This window comes from Typopeltis vanoorti, chromosome 21 (genome assembly GCF_054136105.1).
Source record: "Typopeltis vanoorti isolate ZY-2024b chromosome 21, IOZ_Tvanoo_1.0, whole genome shotgun sequence".
Lineage (NCBI taxonomy): Eukaryota > Metazoa > Arthropoda > Arachnida > Uropygi > Thelyphonidae > Typopeltis > Typopeltis vanoorti.
Window position 1 is genome coordinate 61,817,909 of NC_143569.1, and position 21,226 is coordinate 61,839,134.

General features: G+C 36.3%; 1 protein-coding gene across 1 annotated transcript in view; it reads left to right on the forward strand.

Annotated features, from left to right (window-relative positions):
* Positions 1 to 21,226, forward strand: part of LOC150094899 (uncharacterized) — a 269,654-nt gene that overhangs the window by 218,448 nt on the left and 29,980 nt on the right. Inside the window, exon 18 of the mRNA XM_090411271.1 lies at positions 10,988 to 11,063. Within this exon, the coding sequence (XP_090267397.1) occupies positions 10,988 to 11,063 (76 nt within the window). The remainder of the gene's footprint in view (positions 1 to 10,987; positions 11,064 to 21,226) is intronic.

Sequence of the window (21,226 nt, forward strand, 5' to 3'; positions counted from 1 at the left end):
TCCACCTCCCTGTCCACAATAACCTCCAAATCCCTTAACTCATCAATTTTTGGTAGTTCAGCTCCATCAGTATTGTACACAGCTTGTGATCTTAGACTTGGTTATGCTTGACTATCACTCTTCCCAGCTGTATCATCAACAAACAACTGAATACGTCTTTTAGATAATTTCCTATATCATTGATGTATAAATAGCAGCATATACTGAGCACTGCAGCACTCCACTAGACATCTGCTGGAAGTGGTTCCCCAACAGACTGCTCTTGATATCTGCCACCCTCTTATCTAAATCACCAGATTCATATCCATCCTCATTTTGCTCCAGTTTGTACAACAGCATTCCATTTGGGTATGCCTTTGCAGAGTCCAATAGTATCACTGAGTAGTCATTTCCTTTATTCAGTTAATTTGTTACTTTATTACAAAAAAGTGAGATGCACAATAAAATGTGGAAATTATGGTGGAAAGTTTAATATAGCCAAGAAAAAAAATTAGTACTTTCACTTGGCACGAACTTTCAGCTTAATGCTACTATAGGCAGTGGATGTCAAGTAATAGGTGACTACAACTATGATGACATAGATTGGACAGAGAAAAAAAATAATGTGGAGGGAGGGAAACAGAATTTATTCACCTGCTGGAAAGAGCATGTTATAGGATCAGAAGATCTGTCCATGACGAAGGGGGCTACTTTATCTCTAAGTTGGGAAAATGACTAAACTGTCTTGATATCGGAGGTTGCAAAATATGGAATTTTCAAAAACTAAACATTCACATGTAAACCACAGTAATTAAATTTTTAATAAGCAAATATTTCGTCCTACATATCTTTGGACATCATCAGTATAGTTATTACAATTAGAGCGCATGCTTACAATGGAATCCCACTTTATCCTCAGATACTTAGGACGAAATAGTTATGAATACTCCACAGGTTTCACTATATAATGGAATTTTTGGTTGTAAAGGAGTGTATGTGGTACTACAGATCACATGATTATGACAAGCTTAGGAGGCAGCTTGAAGCAGTACATGGGAGATAGGTCAAGAGGTATCTGAAGGAAGCAAAGGGAAAAAAAAAGAAAAAGCTGTAGAAGGTATACAAGGAAAGACATGATCAGAAATGCTTGCATTTAGTATAATGCTAGAAAGGTGACCAGCATGGTAAGGAAGGCAAATTCATATTATGAAAAGAAATTAGCCAAGCATAACCAAATGAAATCCCAAAAAATTCTTTTCATTGTGTAGCAGTAAAAGGAACAATTAATATGGATGAATATTAACGAGGGCTGATGGTAGTGAGGTGACAGAAACAGATAAATTAGTTGAGTCACTGAGCGACTACCTTTCAAGGGATCTCTCTTGTGAAAGATCTCACATCAATATCCAAGTGAGGATATTGATGTGACAGGAAATTATGTGAAAATAGATAGAGGTTGCTGAAATAGAAGTACTTAAGATATTTCAGAATCTCAATGCATATATTGCTATATTTGCTGTCACTGCTGAAACATTTGCTATCACTAACAACCTTACACAACTTGTTCAGATGCCAACCAGAATACCCAATAACCCAAACCACTCCCCAAACACCCTAGATCTCTTCCTCGCCAACAACACTTCCAAATACACAGTGAATGTAGGGGGAGGGGCTAGGTAATTCACAAGAGTAGTTTGGCATTATAACAGTGCCAAGTAGGACAGCCTCCATGACTTCTATGCCTCATTCCAGGTTGGACTATTGCTTCTGACCTTCCATCCCAAACATATGCACAGAACTTATCACCAAAGTAATCCTCACCGGCGTGGAAACATACATTCCCCACACTACTCTGAACTGTCATTCCCTAACTAAACCTTGGTTCTCCAAAAGATGTGCCAAGACTGTACAAATGGAAAACCAAACATACCATAACTGGCTCATCAAGAACTCCATCTTTCTTTAGAGCTTATACTCAAGTTCCAAAATACATTTGAAAGAGCAAACAGCAGGAAACCTGTCTGGAAGCCTGTCCAAACAGCAGCTGAGCCTTTTGGTCTCTCGCCAAAGCAATTGGTGATAACTTCTGCCCAACACTATTCCCACCCCCTATCATACCCAGATGGATCTATTGCATCATCACCTACAGAAAAAGCCAATCTCCTGGTGTCACACTTTCCTTCCAACACATGCATAACTGACAATGGTAAATGTCCCCAACCATTCCAGCTGCCCAACATACAATGCCCCTATATCCTTTTGTCAGAAAGAGATCAGAAAAATACTGTCTGAATGTCCAAATTAGACACAGAAAAGTCTCCTGGCTGTGATGGCATTCCTTCAGTTGTCCTGAAAGTTTGTGCACTAGAACTGACTCCTATGTTGCCTCTATATACTCTCTTACTCCACTGGTATCTATCCCACAGCCTGGAATTTGGCCTATATTCAATGCATTCCCAAGAAGGGCGGCGTCACTGCATCCGACTACTGCCATATCTCACTCACCTCAGCTGTCTAAAGTAATGGAAAAAATCATCAATTCACAACTTCTACACTACCTTGAAGGCACCCACCTAATAAACAACCCTCCATCACTGCCGATCAACAGGAGATCTGCTCACATATGTCACCTCTCTGGAAAAATGCCATGGAGAAGTTTGGTGAATCTCAAGTGATTGCACATGATATCTCCAAGGCGTTTGACTGACTTTGGCACAAAGGCTTACTAAGCAAACTACCATTGTTTGGACTGTCTCAGGACATCTGTAGTTGGATTGCCCAGCTTTCTGTCTGGATGCACTCTGTGTGGTGGTGAATGGTTCCTTATCCTTTCACCATTCAACTAATGCTGGGGTTCTACAAGGTTCTGTCCTTTCACCAACCCTCTCTTCCTGCTATATATCAGTGACCTACTTAAGTTGACCTCCAACCCAATACACAGTTTTTGCAGATGACAACATATTGCACTCCTCCCTTTCATTTGATAAACCTTACTCTACACAACTCATCTTAACCTACAGAACATCAACCGCCACCGCCCTCAGTTCTGATCCAAGCCATCCTCCAGTGGGATTCAGATAACCTCGTAAATTTCAATGCTAATAAAACCCATTTCTGTCTTATTTCTCATAAAAATGAACAACCATTTTCTCCCAGAATTATTGAGAGAAAATGGTTGTGATAACATCACAACCATTGCATCCTCAGCTTCGAAAAAAAAAAAAAAAAAAAACTATGATTTCTCTTTCGCTCAAGACGTTACTTCACCCCTGAACAGCTGTTAACCTTAGACAAATCACAAATCTGCCCAGCTATTGAATACTACTACTACTACTGCTCTCATATATGGGGTGGGACCCCTTAAAGCTCTCTCGAAATGCTTTAATCAATACAAGAGCAATTAGACTGATTAATGACCTCTTATGAACTCACCCCCCCCCCCACTTTTGCACATATCTTTGATTTCTGCAATATGTGTATTCTACAAATATTTCCAGGGAAATGTTCATCTGAAATAGCTTAGTGCTGCTCCACAGAACAAGTTTCCTTTCCTCCTCCTTCATCCTTGCAGCTGCTGTATTGTGGAACAGTCTTCCTCCTGATGCTAATAACAGTCATTTAAATCAAATGTAAACAAGTTCTCCTTTCCCAACCCACTACCCATGCATAGTACTAATGTATTATAGGTTGATTAACCAACCTCTCATGTATGGGCTCAATATAAAAATAAATAAATAAAACCACAGGATCAGATGGGATGTCAGCTTATATATTTAAAAAAAATTTCCCAAGGAATTTGCATTGCCTTTGACTAGGCTGTTTAACTTAACTCTTAGCTATAAAGTCTTGAGGGAGTGGAACAAGGGCCAAATAGTTTCATTGCATAAAGGAGACCCCAAGATTGTGGTAATGAATTATAGACCAATATCTTGGGGTGGGAGGGGGGGGATAAGTATCGGAAAAGTTGGTCGAAGAATGAGCAGATAAGAATATGATACTCTATGGAGGTAGCATGGATTTGTGATGAGTACATCTGCCTTAGTAATTTACTAACTTTTTATAATAGAGTGATGGACAAGGGGAAATGGCTACACAATGTTCTTGCTGCTGGATGTTGCAAAGGTATTTGACAGGATAGCACATGGAACTCTGTTGCACAAATTAGAATAAATGAGGATGAATATGAGACTGGTGATGTGGATAGCTGATGGAAAGATCTCAAAGAGTAGTATTTGGAAGAGTAGAATCCAGAGCAGTTGAGTAGCTACCTACAAGTAATAGTTCATGAAAGTGATGTAGAGAGCTTTCAGGATGGTTTAAATAGGCTGGCAGTATAGGCAAAAGATAATGGATACCAGTTTAATGTGGAAAAGTGGAAAGCTATGCATTTTGGGATGACAAGATTACAAACAGTTTATCACATTTATAGAACTGTACTCCAGGAAGTTGATGAAGTTAGGAATTTGGGAATATTGGTTAAGTTCAGAGGCATATTGCTTAGGTGGCCAAGGTAGCTCATAGAATTACTTGTTATTGAAGAGTACACTCATAAGCAGAGATAAGGAAGTTTACTTTTCTCAGGTCAGATCTCCTCAGTTTCTTGGGGATGAGGAAGTGGTGGAGAGTATCTAGAGGTAAGTGATCAAGATGGCGAGTGGCTTGTGGAATGCTCCTTATGACAATAGATTGTGGATTTATGGGGTTACAAAAGTCAGTTAATAGGCAGAAAACAGGTAATATGATACAAATGTTTAAGTTATTAAAAGGATTTTGTAGGATTGATGCATAGGAATTTTAGCACTTGACTAGAAGAGGGAGGGAGAACAAAGGCTCATCCCTGAAAATTAAGTAAGAATATGGTTAACAAGAGTGTGAGGATTATGTTTTGCTTAGAGAGTGGTGAGTTTTGCTAATGAGTAGAAGGGAGTTGCCAGTGTCTGTTATGAATGTTTTTTGGTCAATACATTCCAGGAGAGGTGTGATAGATATTTTATGTATAGTTTGGTGTCCTGCAGAGTCTTTGGACTCTATGGAGATACCATTGCAATAATAGTAATAATGTTTATTCTCTAAATGTGTTGACAACTAGAAAAAAAAATACATCAATATGTAAGAATATAAGAGCTCCAAATTAATTTGAAGTATCATTTTAAGGTTTGTTAAATGTGTATTTCACATGGCTATGAAGATTGTTTCGAAATGGTCAAAAACTGATTTGCCTAATTACCGACCTATCGGTATCTCTGGTGTGGTGGTGGAGATTTTATAGAAGCTCATAAGGACTTACAGAAATGGCTAAAAGACAAGCTATAGTTTTCAGGGTATAGCGTGAGTTTACTTAAAGGGCAGTCATGTCTGAGGAAATTCTCATATTTTATAATAATATTATGGTTGGGTTGGATAAAGGGAATGGATACATTATATTATTTTTCTATTTTGATAAGGCATTTGATAGGATACCACATGAAAGGCTGTTGTATAAATTTGGGAGGATACGGAATAGATTGACTTGGTCAGGTATCAAAAAGTGGTATATTGGTTGTGGGTGAATCTGCCAGATTTTAAGTCCCAGGGATCTGTCCTTGGACCATTAATGCTGAATCTGTATATTAATGGTCCAAGGACAGATCCCTGGGACTTAAAATATCAGTAGCATCTCTGAATGTCTTGTATATCTGTTCAATTCTTTGCTGATAATGCACAGATATACAAGACATTCAGAGATGCTACTGATATGCAGTACTCATACAGAATGATTTGAATAAGCTGTAACTGTGAACAGAATGATAATGGCTGTCAATTCAGTTAGGAAGTGTAAAGTTATGTACTTGGATGTAATGAGATTTCCAATATAGCCAGCCTGGTTGGCCGAGTAGTTAGCATATCCGTTCTCCAGCCGAATGGCTGCATGTTCGAATCCCACCATAGGCATGGATGTTTGTGATTGTCTGTGAAAATACTAGTGGTGGGCAGTAGATGCTGTTGGTGTAGATGATGTGTTTGCTGTAGTTGGTGGATTGAGTGGTGGAGGTGGAGAGTTGTAGAGGGTGCCCTCCCTCGATGAGTCTTTGGACTCCTTGAAGGTGTCAAGTAATAATAATAATAATATTGATGGAATTATGCTTGGAGAAACTGATGAGATTAGAGATCTTGGAGTTATGGTGGATAGGAACTTGAAGTTCAAAGGTCACATTTCAAAACTATCACACAGAGGATAATTGTGATGCTGAAATGAGCATTAACTACACATAAACGTACACAGATTTGGTTTCTTGGATTCTGAGGGGATAAAGAAACTACAGAAAGGGAACAAAGAAGAATTATAAAGGTGATATAATCCTTTGAGCTTCTGAAAGGTGGTGTAGGATATTGGTGGATGATATTTTTCATTATATGGAAAGTGGTGAGAAGACGAAGGGCCCATCCGTGAAAATTAAGTTTGTGTGCCATTAAGAAAGGGGTGAGATATAGATTTTTCTCCACAGCTGTGAACAGAACAGTTTGCCTGCTTGAAGTGGTGAGTGCATCTAACATGAAAAATTTAAGAGAAGGTATGGCAGCTGGTGTGAGTGATGTGTGGCCTCTGTCAATGAATCTCTGACTCCCTAGAGGTCTCTGATGATCATCATGAACTTCAAGGATTTAGACCTGTTATGATTTGTTCCTGTTTCAGAAGCCATCAGCAAGTCTCTTCAATGGACATCCTAGTCTTCTTTTCCTGATGGTTTATAATGAAAAACTTTGTTGGGTAATATTTCTATTTGCATTATTTTAACATACTCCATCCAATTATATTTATATTTCTTTATTTCTCTATTATTGATTCCTAGTTTGATTCTTGCATTATTTATTAATTTCTTGTATGATCAATAAATTTCATTTCAGCTGCTATATATAATCTTTGCCTGTCTTTTTTGTTCTGTTGTCCCAGTTTCATTTATAGTGTTGTAAAGCTTATGAACAGTATGAACTTTTATTCAAGTCTGTTTTTGTACCAGGTTAAGCACCAAATTTATTACACCTATTATTTTTAGGTATTTTCTCATTTTCAAATTTATGTTCTTTTTTATCTTGCATGTAATAATGCATCCTAAATATGTAAAAGAATTAACTTGTTCTAAAATTTTGTCGTTTATTATTATTTTACTTCTAGTCAGATCTTGTTCTCCCTCTCATATCTTAAAACTTTGAATGAATTTGGCCTTTGTAAAGCAGATTTTGTAGACACTACAGTATTTTTGAAAGGGATGCTTTTTATCTTAATTGAGAATTTGAGGTGAAGATTTATAGCTAACTTTTATAATTGAATCTTTTAAGAATGAGAACTTACTATTGGAAATAATCTATATATCTTACAACTACTGGTTCTGTGATTTGTTTTTCTTTGGATTTTAATGATTTTTCTATGTATAATGGGTTGTATAGAACTTTTTAGAGGAGTATCCATTGTTGGATGAGCTGTTTCTATAAGAAGCTAGGTTATTTTCCTCTCCTTTGTGTTGCATTCATGTTGCTTGGTGCTTGAGTGTGCTAATGATTCTGAGATTTTGACTAGGACAGTGAGAGGAAAAATTATGGTGATGCCTTTGTGTAATATTTATTCAAGTTCCTGATGAGATACCACTCTCTGTTATCTTGTGATTATGACATCTAAGAAATGGATGGTTGTATTGTTCTTTTTGATGCCAAACCTGATTTTAAGTGACATTTATTAGAAATGTAGGAAGGTTGATCAATTCTTTTATATTTTGTGGCCAAACAGTCCGGTATCATCAATGTAGTATTTACTATACAAGGTTATAATTTTGCTTGAGAGTCTGCTGCTGCATCAAAATATTTGATGTACTCTGAAGACTGTGTATGATAGAGAAGACAGACCTATTAATGTCTACAACTGCCACCAGATAAGTGCATATTTTCAACCAATTGTTAGTTGTAACTGGTGGTAGAGCGTTGAGTATAGACAATGCTTGTAGAAGTCCCTTATGCTCAAGGGAAAGAAAATTTCTGTTTGCTAAGTAAAAATCACTGAATCATGTATTTACAGAGATGTGATGTCTAATAAAATATGAATTTCAAATATATCTTTTCTAGGGTAAAGGTACAGAGGCAACAAAGATACACTAAAGTATAAAAGAAAATAGCTAGATACAGTTAACAGTATAAAAAAAAGATATTAAACTACAATTAAAGGATAAAAAAATGATGGAGGTTCTGTTGAACAAGTAATTCAAATAGTAGCAGATACAATTTCATTTGATATCTTCTACCAAAGTTAAAAAAGGAAAGATGCATTAACAAAACAACATAACACACTGCTCAAAGAAAGAAATAATTAAACCCAGTACATTCATTTTTACTGTATATTATGTATCAGCCAGTATTCATTTAATTATATATTGAAATAATAAAATGGATAAAATTCTTAAGTAATACTTATTAGAGGTAAAATATATTGAGCCTAGTAGTATTAAGGCCATCTTTTGCCTTAATATTGAAAGGAATGGACTCCTAAAAATAAGTTTTTTTTTTTAAACATTAGTTTTTATTGTGCATTTATTCAAAAGGTATCTGCCTTCTAAAAGTATCCAGACCCATGAGTTTATCACTGAATTTCTAGTGCTCCATTTTGCCATAGTATGGCTATTCCAGCTGCTCTTGCACAGTGAATCATGTGCTCATCTGATTTGGTATAGTGTAATATCATGATTTCATAAATCATGATATTACACTCATAAAAGGCATCAGTATTACACTAATGCTGATTGGTTTTTCCAGTCTATTATGTATCAACCAATATTAACTTAATTATATACTGAAATAATAAAAATGAATAAAATTCTTAAGTAATACTTATTAGAGGTAAAATATATCCTAGTATCAAGGCCATCTTCTGTGTAATGATAAATTACATTATATTAAAATAAGCAGAGCAGAATAGAATCTTTAAATTTAAATATAATATTAAGGCATGTGATGTGATGTGATGTGATTTGCTTGGCTTGATAGGTGGCAATCTAAATCTAAAATTCCGTTAGTGTTAATAGGTTATTAATTGATTAAAAACAGAAATTAATCAGAATGTTTAACAGAATAATTTCCCAAGAGAATGCCTAAGACAATTATTCATATTTAAATTCAGTTTCTGGGGGTAACTAGAACTTCACAGTTGTAAAATCTGTTTAAGACATTTCTTTTGTGGTTTCCTAATCAAGGCCAGACTTAGACTCTAGGATATGTGATGTATTGTCGGTCTTCCATACAAATACTGGCCAAATCATTCCTGTTACTTGCTTTAGCATGTATGAAGGGTCATAAGAGCAAGTTACATGATAAATTCTTGTATTGGACAGTGGATCTAGCTTGTCATTAGGAAAATGCTGGAAAATAACAAAGCAAAAGGAGATATAAGTAATAAACAATGTGTGAACATCATCTTGAGGAGGTAGAGAATGGTGATTGAAGTTTCTCATTATCCTTTCTATGAGACAGATGTCATAATCATTAGAATGACACGTTTAATGAAATTCGACTCTTGTGATAAAAGTACTTCTGTAAAAGAGAGATGTGTGAGCATAGAGGATTTGAGTTTTTGATTATGCCTGGATTTTAGATAGAATAATGATAGATTGAGAATTGATACATCATCTAGTGATAGTTTTCTTTCTGTAGACGGAAAACTGTCTGAGAACAGAGACTTTCATCAGGTTGTCTAACTATGAGAAGGTCTAGAAAAGGAAGCAATTATGATTCCATTTCTAGCATAAAGTGAAGTTTTGATTGGAAGGAATTCCAGATGACAGAAACAACAATTTAGAAGAGTAGTCCAAATTGGTATAGACGTATACACCTGCTTTACAATTTCCCTTTAAATCTCATTATTGTTATTCTACTTTTAACTGGCTTAAATTTAATAAAGTATTTCTTGTGTATTTGGAATGCAATACTGTGTTCTCCTCCTCCTCCTCCTCCTGTAGGAATATGACACTATAGAAACAAGTTTCCTTCATCATTTGAGGGAACATTGCAATATAGGCATTTCAGCTGGTTCCTTTATAAAAGTTCCTTATAGTGTAAGGAACCTTTATAAAACTTTTTGACTGAAGGTGAAGTAAAGTTCTAGGAAACAAAAGAATTAAGGAACTTACTCAGAAGGTCAGATATCACTACAATACTGAAGCACTTATACATAGTGTTGGAAGAGCAGTGATACCATTAGCCTATTGTTAATTCTTAACTTGTGTGCCTTCCTCCTCCCCCCCCCCATACTTACTAGTTGCTTTATTGCTGGTGGGATGGGATGGTATCAGGCAGAACAAATGAAGCATGTCCTTCATGCTAGGGCACGAAGGACATTCCTCTGTGCTCAATTAAAGATAGAGGCAATGACAGGAGAGGATTATTATTTTATTATTATTTATATGACACTCCATGGAGTTGAAAGACTCATTGCAGGAGACCCACTCTATCCATCAGCACAATACCTATCATACATCTTCTTAAACCTATTCACTGGGAAATATGGGAAATGTCTGCCTAATTTTCCCATGTCACTTAAGGAAGCAAAAATTAGAAGTTCTGTGCTGACTTACATATGATATCACTATGACCATATGAAATGTAGAAGATTATGAGAGGGGAAAAAAAAAAACTGAAATTGAGAGATTATATTATAATCTGAATTTGGAATGTTAAAACTCTGTATTGAAATGGACAGTTACAATTGTTACATTCTGAACTATCAAGATATGATTGGAATGATCAGAAAGTAGCAGCTACAGTATTAAATGAGATTTTTAATGTCATTTGATCATTCATTGTAATGTTCAACATAACTGAAAATTCAAATATTTTTTGCAGTTTTGCTAATTAAAAATAATGCATTAATCATATCTTTCTGAATATTTTTAATATTTACATCAGATATAATTCCATTATGTTTGGAATAAACTTTATTGTTAGTCACTGTAGTTGAGAAATTTATCATCATGCAATTTATATTTTATAGCCCTTATCATTGGCTGAAATTCCTGCATCTGGTTTTACACCATTAGAACAGCTGCTTCATTCATCCGAACCTCAAAGTAAGTATGGGCTACATTTAAATTATAAAATTAAATGTTTTGAGAGCTGCTGAATGTTTAGTAAGCTGCAATAATTATAGCATTCACCCATAAACATTGGGTGTTAATTTTCTAACCAGTTAAAAATGTGGTCAAGTCTTACTGTTTAAATAGTGAAATAATAACGCATCCTTTGAATCATAGCTTTGAATCTCACCATGGCTGTGGATAGTTTTATATTGTAGATGAAATTCATTGCCCAGTGTGGGACCACTATTATACATATTGAAACTTGAAATGGCTTGAAAAAGTTCTGTGTTTGATATCTAGAACAGGGTTTCCAAATTTTCTCATCCTTAGCCCACTCATACTGCTAATATGCTAATATATAGGTTGACAGTCTAATTATGGATGGAATCCACATATCTATATTAATAAATTAATGTAAATATATACTGTGATTATATGCTCATTCTGATTGTCTTCTTAGCATAGTCAGTACTAATAATGCTCTTTGATTGGAACCCAATGATTCAGGTCTCATCATAGGACATGAAGAATGGCTATAAGGACATCTGAAGTGAATGTAAGTTAGGAGTCTCAGACAGAGGTGGCAAGGTGTTTTCTCATTGTTGGCTTTATTGACTGAATGAAATAGAAAACACACCTGTTCCCCCACAAACAGATCATGGGTTAGAGTGCCATTGTGGGCATGGGTATATGTAAAAGCCTGCTGTGGATGAACTTGTATAGCTCCTTATAAAGGCTTGTCTTAAAAAAAGAGAGAAAAAAACATTCTTTTCCCTTCCATTCAACAAATATATATATTGACAGACATAGTAGACTATGAAGAACCACACTATCATAAAAAAAATTGCATTTAAAGTGCAGTCTACATGCTTCTTACTTTTTTTTTTGCTTGATTTTCTTACTTTTTAAAAATTGCTATTTCTGATTCTAAATTTGGTAATGCTTAAAGACTTTTAGAATAAAAAGACAGCATTAATTTCTTTTTATAGATTACTTAATTACTGATGACTATACATGGTAAATTACATAGTGAAATAAAGAATTTTATACACTCATGAACAGTTGAATTAGAGATACCTGCCTAGTAGCGGGTAGCATCCCCTTTCGCTTTGATGATGGCGGTGTGGCATGGACTCCACAAGGCACCAGAAGCGTTGGGGAGCCAAACTGATCCATGACTGCCTGCACAGCCTCCAACAATGCACGGAGATGTCAGAGCAGGGTCCAGGGCATGTATAATTCTCTCGACAGCATCCCAGATGTGTTCAATAGGATTGAGGTCAGGGGACCTTGGGGCCAGCCAAGCATCCTCATGACCATGGAGTGTTCATCCACCCACTCAGCCACAATTCGGGAGCGGTGGGCCGGTGCATTGTCTTGCTGTAGGTACAGAAATGGGTGCACATGATCTGACAGCAGGTCCCTGTATCGTTCACCGGTGAGGAACGATGGTAGATGTACCAGGGGACCCATTTCATCCCACATAAACAGTCCCCATATGAGGATACCACCAACACTACCAGCCTGAACTGTACCTGTTGGCACGAGGGATCCATTGCTTCATGTTCACTCGTCCCCTACCATCGGTGTGTACCGATGTGTACCTCTACTCATCAATCCAGGTGGCCTTTTTCTATGCGTTGCGGGTCCATTGGCGGTGTTCCTGTGTCTGTGCTAATCGTTGTGCCTTGTGACGTGCAGTGAGCAGAGGTACCCTAGTCAGGCGGTGGCTTCTGTACCCCATAGCGAGGAGATTGTTCTGGATGGTGTGGCTGCTCACATGTCGTTGTTGTCCAGCATTGAATTGGCAAGTGATCTGCTGCACTGTGGCCCGTCTATCCGCTGTTACCATCCGAGCTAGCCGACATCGTCCCCTGTCATTGACACATTTTACACCACGGCAGTTTTCCCTGGCAGCTGTGGTTTTACCCAATTCCATGTACTCACGGTACACTCTTGAGACAGTGGCCCGTGAAAAGCCCAGTGCCTGCACAACCTCGGAGATGGAGTGTCCCATACATTTGGCTCTGACTATCTGGCCGCGATAGAATTCTCTGAGATCTCGAGTCTTCCCCATTCTGTGCTCGACTATTACTCAGACGGTCAGTACAAGGTCTGACGACATCCCCGTCATGTGTCACGTGGCACTATTCCATTCACCGAGGTGACCACAGCACCATTTCGCCAACACAGCAGGTACCTCTAATTCAACTGCTCATGAGTGTATAACTCACTAATATTTTATGATGAGTATCTCATCACATCATCAGAAATTACTAAGTTTAAATTTACCACTAACATTAAATTGAAACATATATATATATATATATATGAAAAAATTAGTTTGAATGACTATAATACCGAGAATAAAAAGAATAAAGTTTAATGCTGAGATACTACTAGTTTCGTTGAACAAAATTTAACTTCTTCAGGTATCAAAGACAAAGAATTATGTAAAATAACAGAGACAATAAAATTACATCAACAGAACTAATATAAAAGTACTTCGGTCTTTTATTCTTGGTTTTATTCGTTGACCATATATTAATTAAAGATATACACAAATTGTCGACGAGTTTCACCAGCTGTTCTGTCTGACTTCTTCAGGACAAGTATGACGGTACAATAACATTTACTAGTAAAAAAAAAAAAAAAACACAATCAAATAAATTTAAATTAAAACTGACGTGTAACATCATAAGCATGGAGCATGGTGTCTCAGTCATTGTTTATTGAGCGCGTTGTATAGTTTTTAGCGAAACGAAATTCTGGTAAGCTAAGTGAAATTATTAGGCTTTTCCAGATGTCTTTCAGAATCATTCCTTGATTTCTGTTTAGATTATCTCCCGAAACGGAGTACAACTGCGGCTTCTTCTACATCGAAAATCTTCTTCTATATAAGGCATGGAGCTGTTATCCCAATCAATGGTTTGGTTAGAGATCGAGAAGTGATGGGCTAATCCTGAAGTGTCTGTTCTGTTGTTGTTCACGTCCCCTATATGTTCTTTTTTTTCAAATTTCCAGGCTTCTTGATGTTTGGCATATGTAATTTGATCCACAGGAACATGGGGTGTTGTATACACCTGCATATTTGAAGAAGGCATTAACGTCCTTAGGAGATCTTAAAATGTGGCGTATAGTTTTGACAGGTTTGAGAGCAATTCTGACGTTGAAAGACTTCATGAGTTTGGCTATTTTTGTCGAAACCGGTCTGGGTAGTGATCCTTCCCTTAATGCATAGTATTATATATGTCCATAAGGAGATGTGCTTTGCATTATGGGATACTAAGGCAAGTGATCAGAACTTATACTACCTTTACCACGAGTTGTCCCAGTCCTGAAAATACTTCAGGGGTAAACTTCGTTTGCTTACACTTGGATAAAGGATTAAATCAAATTAAACCAAATATATTATAATTAGTAGCATTGCCAAGTGAAAAACTTCCATTAACTATCTCTAATCTAGAGAATTTTAATAATAAGGTGTTGACACCTTTTGACAACTGGTATATGGTGATATGACTTCTGCATTACTTCCACCTTAATAACACCATCTCTGGGTCTGGCTCCCACTGATGTGCTTTTGTGCAGAAGTGGTTGCTTTCTCTGAGATGTGAGAGGCTCTGTTTGTGGGTAGGTTTTTGTCTGTCTCTGAGTGGGGCTGCCACTGAGATTATGGCTCTGCTCGGGGGTAGGTTTTGTCTGTCTCTGAGTGGGGCCACCTTTACCCACTGAGATTATGGCTCTGCTCGGGGGTAGGTTTTTGCCTGTCTCTCAGTGGGACCACTGCTGAGATTATGGCTCTGCTTGGTGGTGGGATGAGCCTCTCACTGAGTGGAGCCACTGCTGAGTTGGATGGTCCTTCAGTCACTCGTAGGGAGTGGTCTGGAGGACCACCTAATGTTTAGAGAGGTCTTTACTTAAACAGCACCTCAATAAAGGTCAAAACCAGTCTGGGTAGTGACCTTCATTTAATGCATAGCATTATACATGTCTGCAGGGTGATGTGCTTTGCATTTTTATATTTTTGGTTTAATCCTTTATCCAAGTGTAAGAAACAAAGTTTGCACATGAAGTATCTTCATGCCTGAGCAACTTGTATATAGTCCTTAGTCTTATATATCCTTATTATTATAATTATATTACCCTAAGACCCCATGGAGTCAGAGACTCATCTAGGGGATGTCCTTTTGTCATACACAATTTTGGCACTGTGTCCTCTAAATTTTAGATCCTTATCCACCATCATCCCAAGATCTCTTATATAGTCCCTACTTAAGTCTACCCGTAAATAAACCTTTCATGGGTGGAAGCCACATTGTTGTTCTTGTTATGTGCCATCCAATCATTTTTGACTCTTGGTGATCTTGTGAACAAAGGCTCTCCATCTTACTTGGCCTCTTATCCTTTCTTTCAGTAATTATAAGTTCAAGTTGGTAAATTCTTTTATGTTGTCCATCCAACACTTTTTGTGGTCTTCCTCTTCTTCTGATTCCCTCAATCTTCTCTCACATAACTTCCTTTTCCAATGATTTCTGCTCACACAATATGTCCAAAGTACATCAACTTCTGTTTAGTGATTATCCCCTCGAAGGAGCATTCTGTCTTTATATTCTCTAAAGCTTTCTTTCTTATTGGTCATTCTTGCAGTCCATGAGATTCTTAATAGTTTCCTCCATACCCATAATTCAAATAAATCAATTCGCTTTCTATCTTTCTTCTTAATAATCCAGCATTCACATCCACACATCACTCTGGAAATATGATTGCTTTGACAATTCTAACTTTTGTGGCCTTACACCTCTTCCTTTCATAATTTTTGTCAGTTTTAACATTGCTTTTTTTTCCTATGACTATTCTTCTTTTAATTTCATCTTCATTTACCATTATTTCTGATTCTGGACCCCAGTAAATCATAACTTTCAACAATTTCTATTTTATCTTTCTCTATTATAAATTCATTTAAATTGCCATCACTTTTGTTTTGCTGATGTTTAAATTAAGCCTGGCTTTGTTACTTTCTGTCGTCACCAATAGTATCAACCACTCCAGATCTTCCTTAGTTTCTGCTATGAGGGTTGTATCATCTGTATATCTTAAATTATTTATTTTCCTGCCACCAATCTTATTTCCAGCTGGATCTTTGTCTAAATCGGCCATTCTCATAACATGTTCACTGTAAATATTAAAAAGGTAGGGTGACAGTATACAACCCTGCCGCACCCCTTTTTCCATTCAAACACTGTCTGTTTCTTCAAAGACTGTTTTTACTGAAGCTTCTTGGTTGTCATACAGCTCTCTTATCAAGAGAATTAGTCGCATTACAATCCACAGTCTGTTGTGATCCACACAATACCGGTATCTCCATGTTATACGTGATCTCACTTTACGTGTTTTCACTATAAAGTGATTTTAAAAAGTTAATTTAAAAAATCGCAACTGGTAGCAATTTCGCAGTCACTCTGTGCTTAGTCACGTGACTTTGTGCATGCACCGCTTTGACAAGGAAAAGTGGTGAGACTTCTGTGAGACTGACATCGTGCTGCATGTCAGTCTCACAGAAGGTGTAGAACTAGTAAGCTCCATTGTTAGAGTCTTCTGCAATGCAAACATTATGGAAAAAAGAGGTAATTGTGATCAAAATACTTCTAAGACTGAAAAACAGAGAAAAGCTATAACACTGGAGTAAAAATTAGAAGTAATAAAGAGGTATGAACGTAATGAGCGCACAGTCGACATAGTGAGAGTTACAGGAATTTCAGAATCAACTTTAAGAACAATAAGAAATCAAGCAGAGAAAATAAAAGAAAGTTGTAAAAGTGTGACGAGAATGTCAACAACTAAGAGAACACAGATAAGGGCACGAGAAATTGCAAAGGATGTTGGCCCATTGGATTGAACATGAAAATCAATGTGCTGTTCTGTTATCCACTTTGATTATCCAGGCTAAAGCGAAAAATTTGTTTGATGATTTGAATGCTATAGATCCTCATCCTAAAGTGCAATCTTTTGCTGCAAGTGCTGGGTGGTTTGAACATTTCAAGATGCAACATGGATTCCATAATCTCAAGCTGCCTTTACTTTACACAATTTCAACTCACTTTGCAGGATTTCATGTTATGCGATTATTTCATATAACCAATTAATTGCGTAAAGCGAAGGACACCTGTATCTGAAATTCTCTTGTTCTTTCCTAATCCATATCATGTGTGCTATTTAGTCTCTAGTTACTCTTACCTCTCCTAAAGCCTGCCTGTTCTTTTGCCATTTCTCTATTCACATATGGCTCCAACCTTTGTTGGATCACTTTCAGCATAACTTTACTTGTATGTGAAAGTAAAGCGATGGTTCTATAATTCTCAGAATCTCTGGCATTTGATTAGGATGAATGTTTTCCAATCTCTAGGACAGTATATTTTCTTCCAAACCTGTTGACAAATTTCACTCAATATATTCACTGCTTCATCCCCAGCTGTTCTCAATAATTCCGCTGACATACCATCAGCTCCAGGAGCTTTACCTTTTGGCAGCTGTTCCATTGCTAATATCACTTCACTTTTCATTATCATGGGTTCCTCAACAAATTCTCTACATACTCTTTCCATCTTCTTTTTTTTTTTTTTTACTATTTCTTCTTTCATCAGACATTTACCTGAATTACTTTTTATAACTCCTAATCTAGGGATAAACTTCCCTGTAACATCATTTATTTTTCTAAACAGATCCCCATAATATTGCTTTCTTCAATTTCCTTGCATCTTTTGTTTAGATGTTGTTCCTTATCTTTCCTAACCTGTCTTTGGAAATCTGCACTCAGTCTAGCACATTAGAAAACAAAAAAAAAATATGCTTCTTTAAAAGTTCCACAATATTCATTTCACATTAATGATGCTACAATGGTTCAGAAAACTTAATAGCATATTGTATAGGCACAGACCTTACCTTACCTAACCTCTTTGCTCCCTGCGGAGCATAGGGCCTGAACCATTGTCTTCCATTTGACTCTATTCAATGCTTCTTTTTTGATCTCTTTCCAGGAATATCCCAGCTGTCTTGCCTCTATTTCTAATTCTCTTCTCCATGTTATCCTGGGTCTACCTCTTTTCCTCTTGCCTTGGGGATTCCATTCTAGTGCAATTTTGGCTATTTCTTTATCTAGGTTCCTGATTGTATGACCTATCCAGTTCCATTTTTTTTAGTGATTTCATTTCTGATGCTGGTTTGACCTGTTCTCTCCCAAAGTTCTATGTTTGTTATTTTATTTGGCCAGTATATTCCTAGTATCTTCCTCAAGCATTTGTTTATGTAGACCTGTATTTTATTTATGTTTTCCTTCGCTAGTGACGATGTCTCAGCTCCGTATAGTAAAACTGGTTTAACATTAGTGTTGAATAGCCTAATTTTGGTTTTTTGATTTTATTTCTTTGGACCCCCAAATTTTCTTCATCATATTGAATGCAATCTGTGCTTTCTGGATTCTATTTTGTATGTCCTGTTTGGTTCCTCCTTGTGTGCTGATCACTGATCCCAGGTAGATAAAGTTATCTACCTGTTCCAGTGTTTTCTAGTATTTCAAAAACTAATTCTTGTTTTGGGGTTTATCTTCATTACTTTGCCCTTGTTATGATTTATTTATTTCCTGGTTTAAAGGCATATATCGTTTGCAAAATCCAGGTCACTGATTTCATTTGACGATCCCCATTGAATGCCAATTCTTTCTTCAGATGTTTTCCTCATCACCGAGTCAATGACAATCAGGAAGATGGTTGGGGGAGAGTATACATCCTTGACTTGCTCCTGTGTTTGTTGCAAATGGTTCTGATAGTTTGCCATTATTTATTATTTAGATTTTGTATTTTTCATGAGTTTTCTTTGTTATATTTATGATTTTCTGAGGAATCCTGTAGTGCTTCATTAACTTCCATATAGTCTTTCTGTCTATGCTATCAAATGCACATTTGAAGTCGATGAATCCCAAATATAGGCTACTCTGCTACTCTATTGACTGCTCAACAATTATTCTTAATGTTATTATCTGATCAATACAATATCTGTTTGGCCTGAAACCAGCCTGTTCTTTCCCCAGTTTAGTTTCAATTTCTTGTTTCATTCTTTCTAGCAAAATTCTAGTAAATACTTTACTTACAACATTTAGAAGTGAAATCCCTCTCCAATTTTTACAAAGTGTTATATCACCCTTTTTTTTTTTGGCAGTTTCACCAGGAGTCCTGTATAGGATATTCCAGAAGACTGGAATATCCTATATTCCAGTCTTCTGGCCATTCCTCCTTTTCCCATATTTGATTAAATAGCAGGTGTAGCATTTAAACAGTAGTGTTTATATCTGCTTTAAGTAGTTCAGCCTGTATATTGTCACTCCCAGCTTCTTTATTGTTTTTCATTTTCTTTACTGCATGAATTATTTCTAGTTTAGTTATAGTTCCTGTAACTATAACTAAATATTATAGGTTTTCTATTTCTCCATTTAAAATTTCTTGGAAATGTTCTACTACCCATCTTTTTTCTGTCTGCTTAATTTGTGAGTAACTTTCCTTGTTTATTTTTTACAGGCCCTTCTCTTTTAAAACTCTTCCCAGCTAGCTTTCTTGTTATCTCAAACAACCTCTTTGGGTCAAATTTACTTGCTGCTTCTTCAGCCTCTTTACACATTTCCTCCAGGAAAACTCTTTTATCTTTCCTTGTACTTTTTTTTACCTGTCCATTTTTAAACCTGTATCTTTCATTTATCCTATTTCTTTTGTTTTCTTCTGTACTTTGCAGAAGTGTATTCCATAAAGCTTTCCTTTCTTCTCATAATTTGATGGTTTCTTCAGAGATCCATTGTTTATGATTTCTACTCTGCCTTCCCAGAACTTCTTCGGCAGTACTATTAAATATATTCTTTATTTTTTCCCAGCTCTTCAATGTCTATTTCCTTATGTTGTTCTACAAGGCTTCCATTTTTATTCCTTAATGTTACTTTATATTTGTCTTTTGTAGCCTTGTTTTCCAGTTTGGATATATTGTATTTAATTCTTTGGTTCTTGCCTTTAAATAATTTTCTTAGTTTCATTTTTATTTTTGCAATCAATAATAAGTGGTCAGTAAAGACATCTGCACCTCTCCAAACTCTTACATCCATCAAAGAGGTTCTCCAAGGTCTGTTTATTAAAATATAGTCTATTTAGTTTTTGGATTTCTTATTAGGTGATATCCAAGTCTCTTTATGGATGTCTTTATGTTTAAATACGGTTTCCTCCTATGATCATATCATTGAAAGTGCAAAAGTCCTTTAGGATTTCCCCATTTTTGTTACAGTTTCCTAAACCTTCCTTTCCCGTTATTTGTTCATATCCCACGTTACTATTTCCTACTTTTGCATTCATGTCACCTATAATTAAAAGCATATCTTTACTTTTGACTTCACCTACTTCTTTTTGCAGCGTCATAGAAGTCTTCTTTATCTTCTGTTTTTGCATTGTTTGTTGGTCCATATATGTTTATTATAGTCACATTTTTGTATTTAGTTTTAAATCTAGCTTTGATGATTCTTTCAGAAACTGGTTTCCATTCAATTAGTGCTCTTCTAGCATCTGTTGTTAGCATGAAAGCTACACCTTTGCTGTGTGTCATCTTCATTCTGGTTTCCAGAATATATATTTGTTTGTTGTTAGTTGGATTTCTCCGCTACCATTCCATCCTATCTCGTTTAGACCTAGTATTTCTATTTTGTATCTTCCCATTTCTCTGGTTAGTAAGTTAGCTTTTCCACTTTCTTACAAAGTCCTAATATTCCAGCATCCAATTTTGGTTAAAAGTTTTGAGCTAAAGAGGTTTTTCCTTGGAGTTTTCTGCCTGTCAGCTTCCCCAATGGGGTTTTCACTGGCTTGCTTCATTTTCTCCCAGTACTTCTCCCTCTTGGTTTTGTGTCAGTTTTTCAACAATGGTTGAGGTTTCTGTAGCAATGTGTTTTTTCCATATTATGGTATATAGGCAGAGAAATATGAAAATAATTTTTCCTGCTCTGTCATTGTAGTAGTACTTTGAAAAAAGTCATAATGTATTAATATCTGAATGCATTATGACTTTTCAAAATACATAATGCATACATACCTCATCAGGTGTTCGCTGATGTTGCTGCCTTTGCATGATTA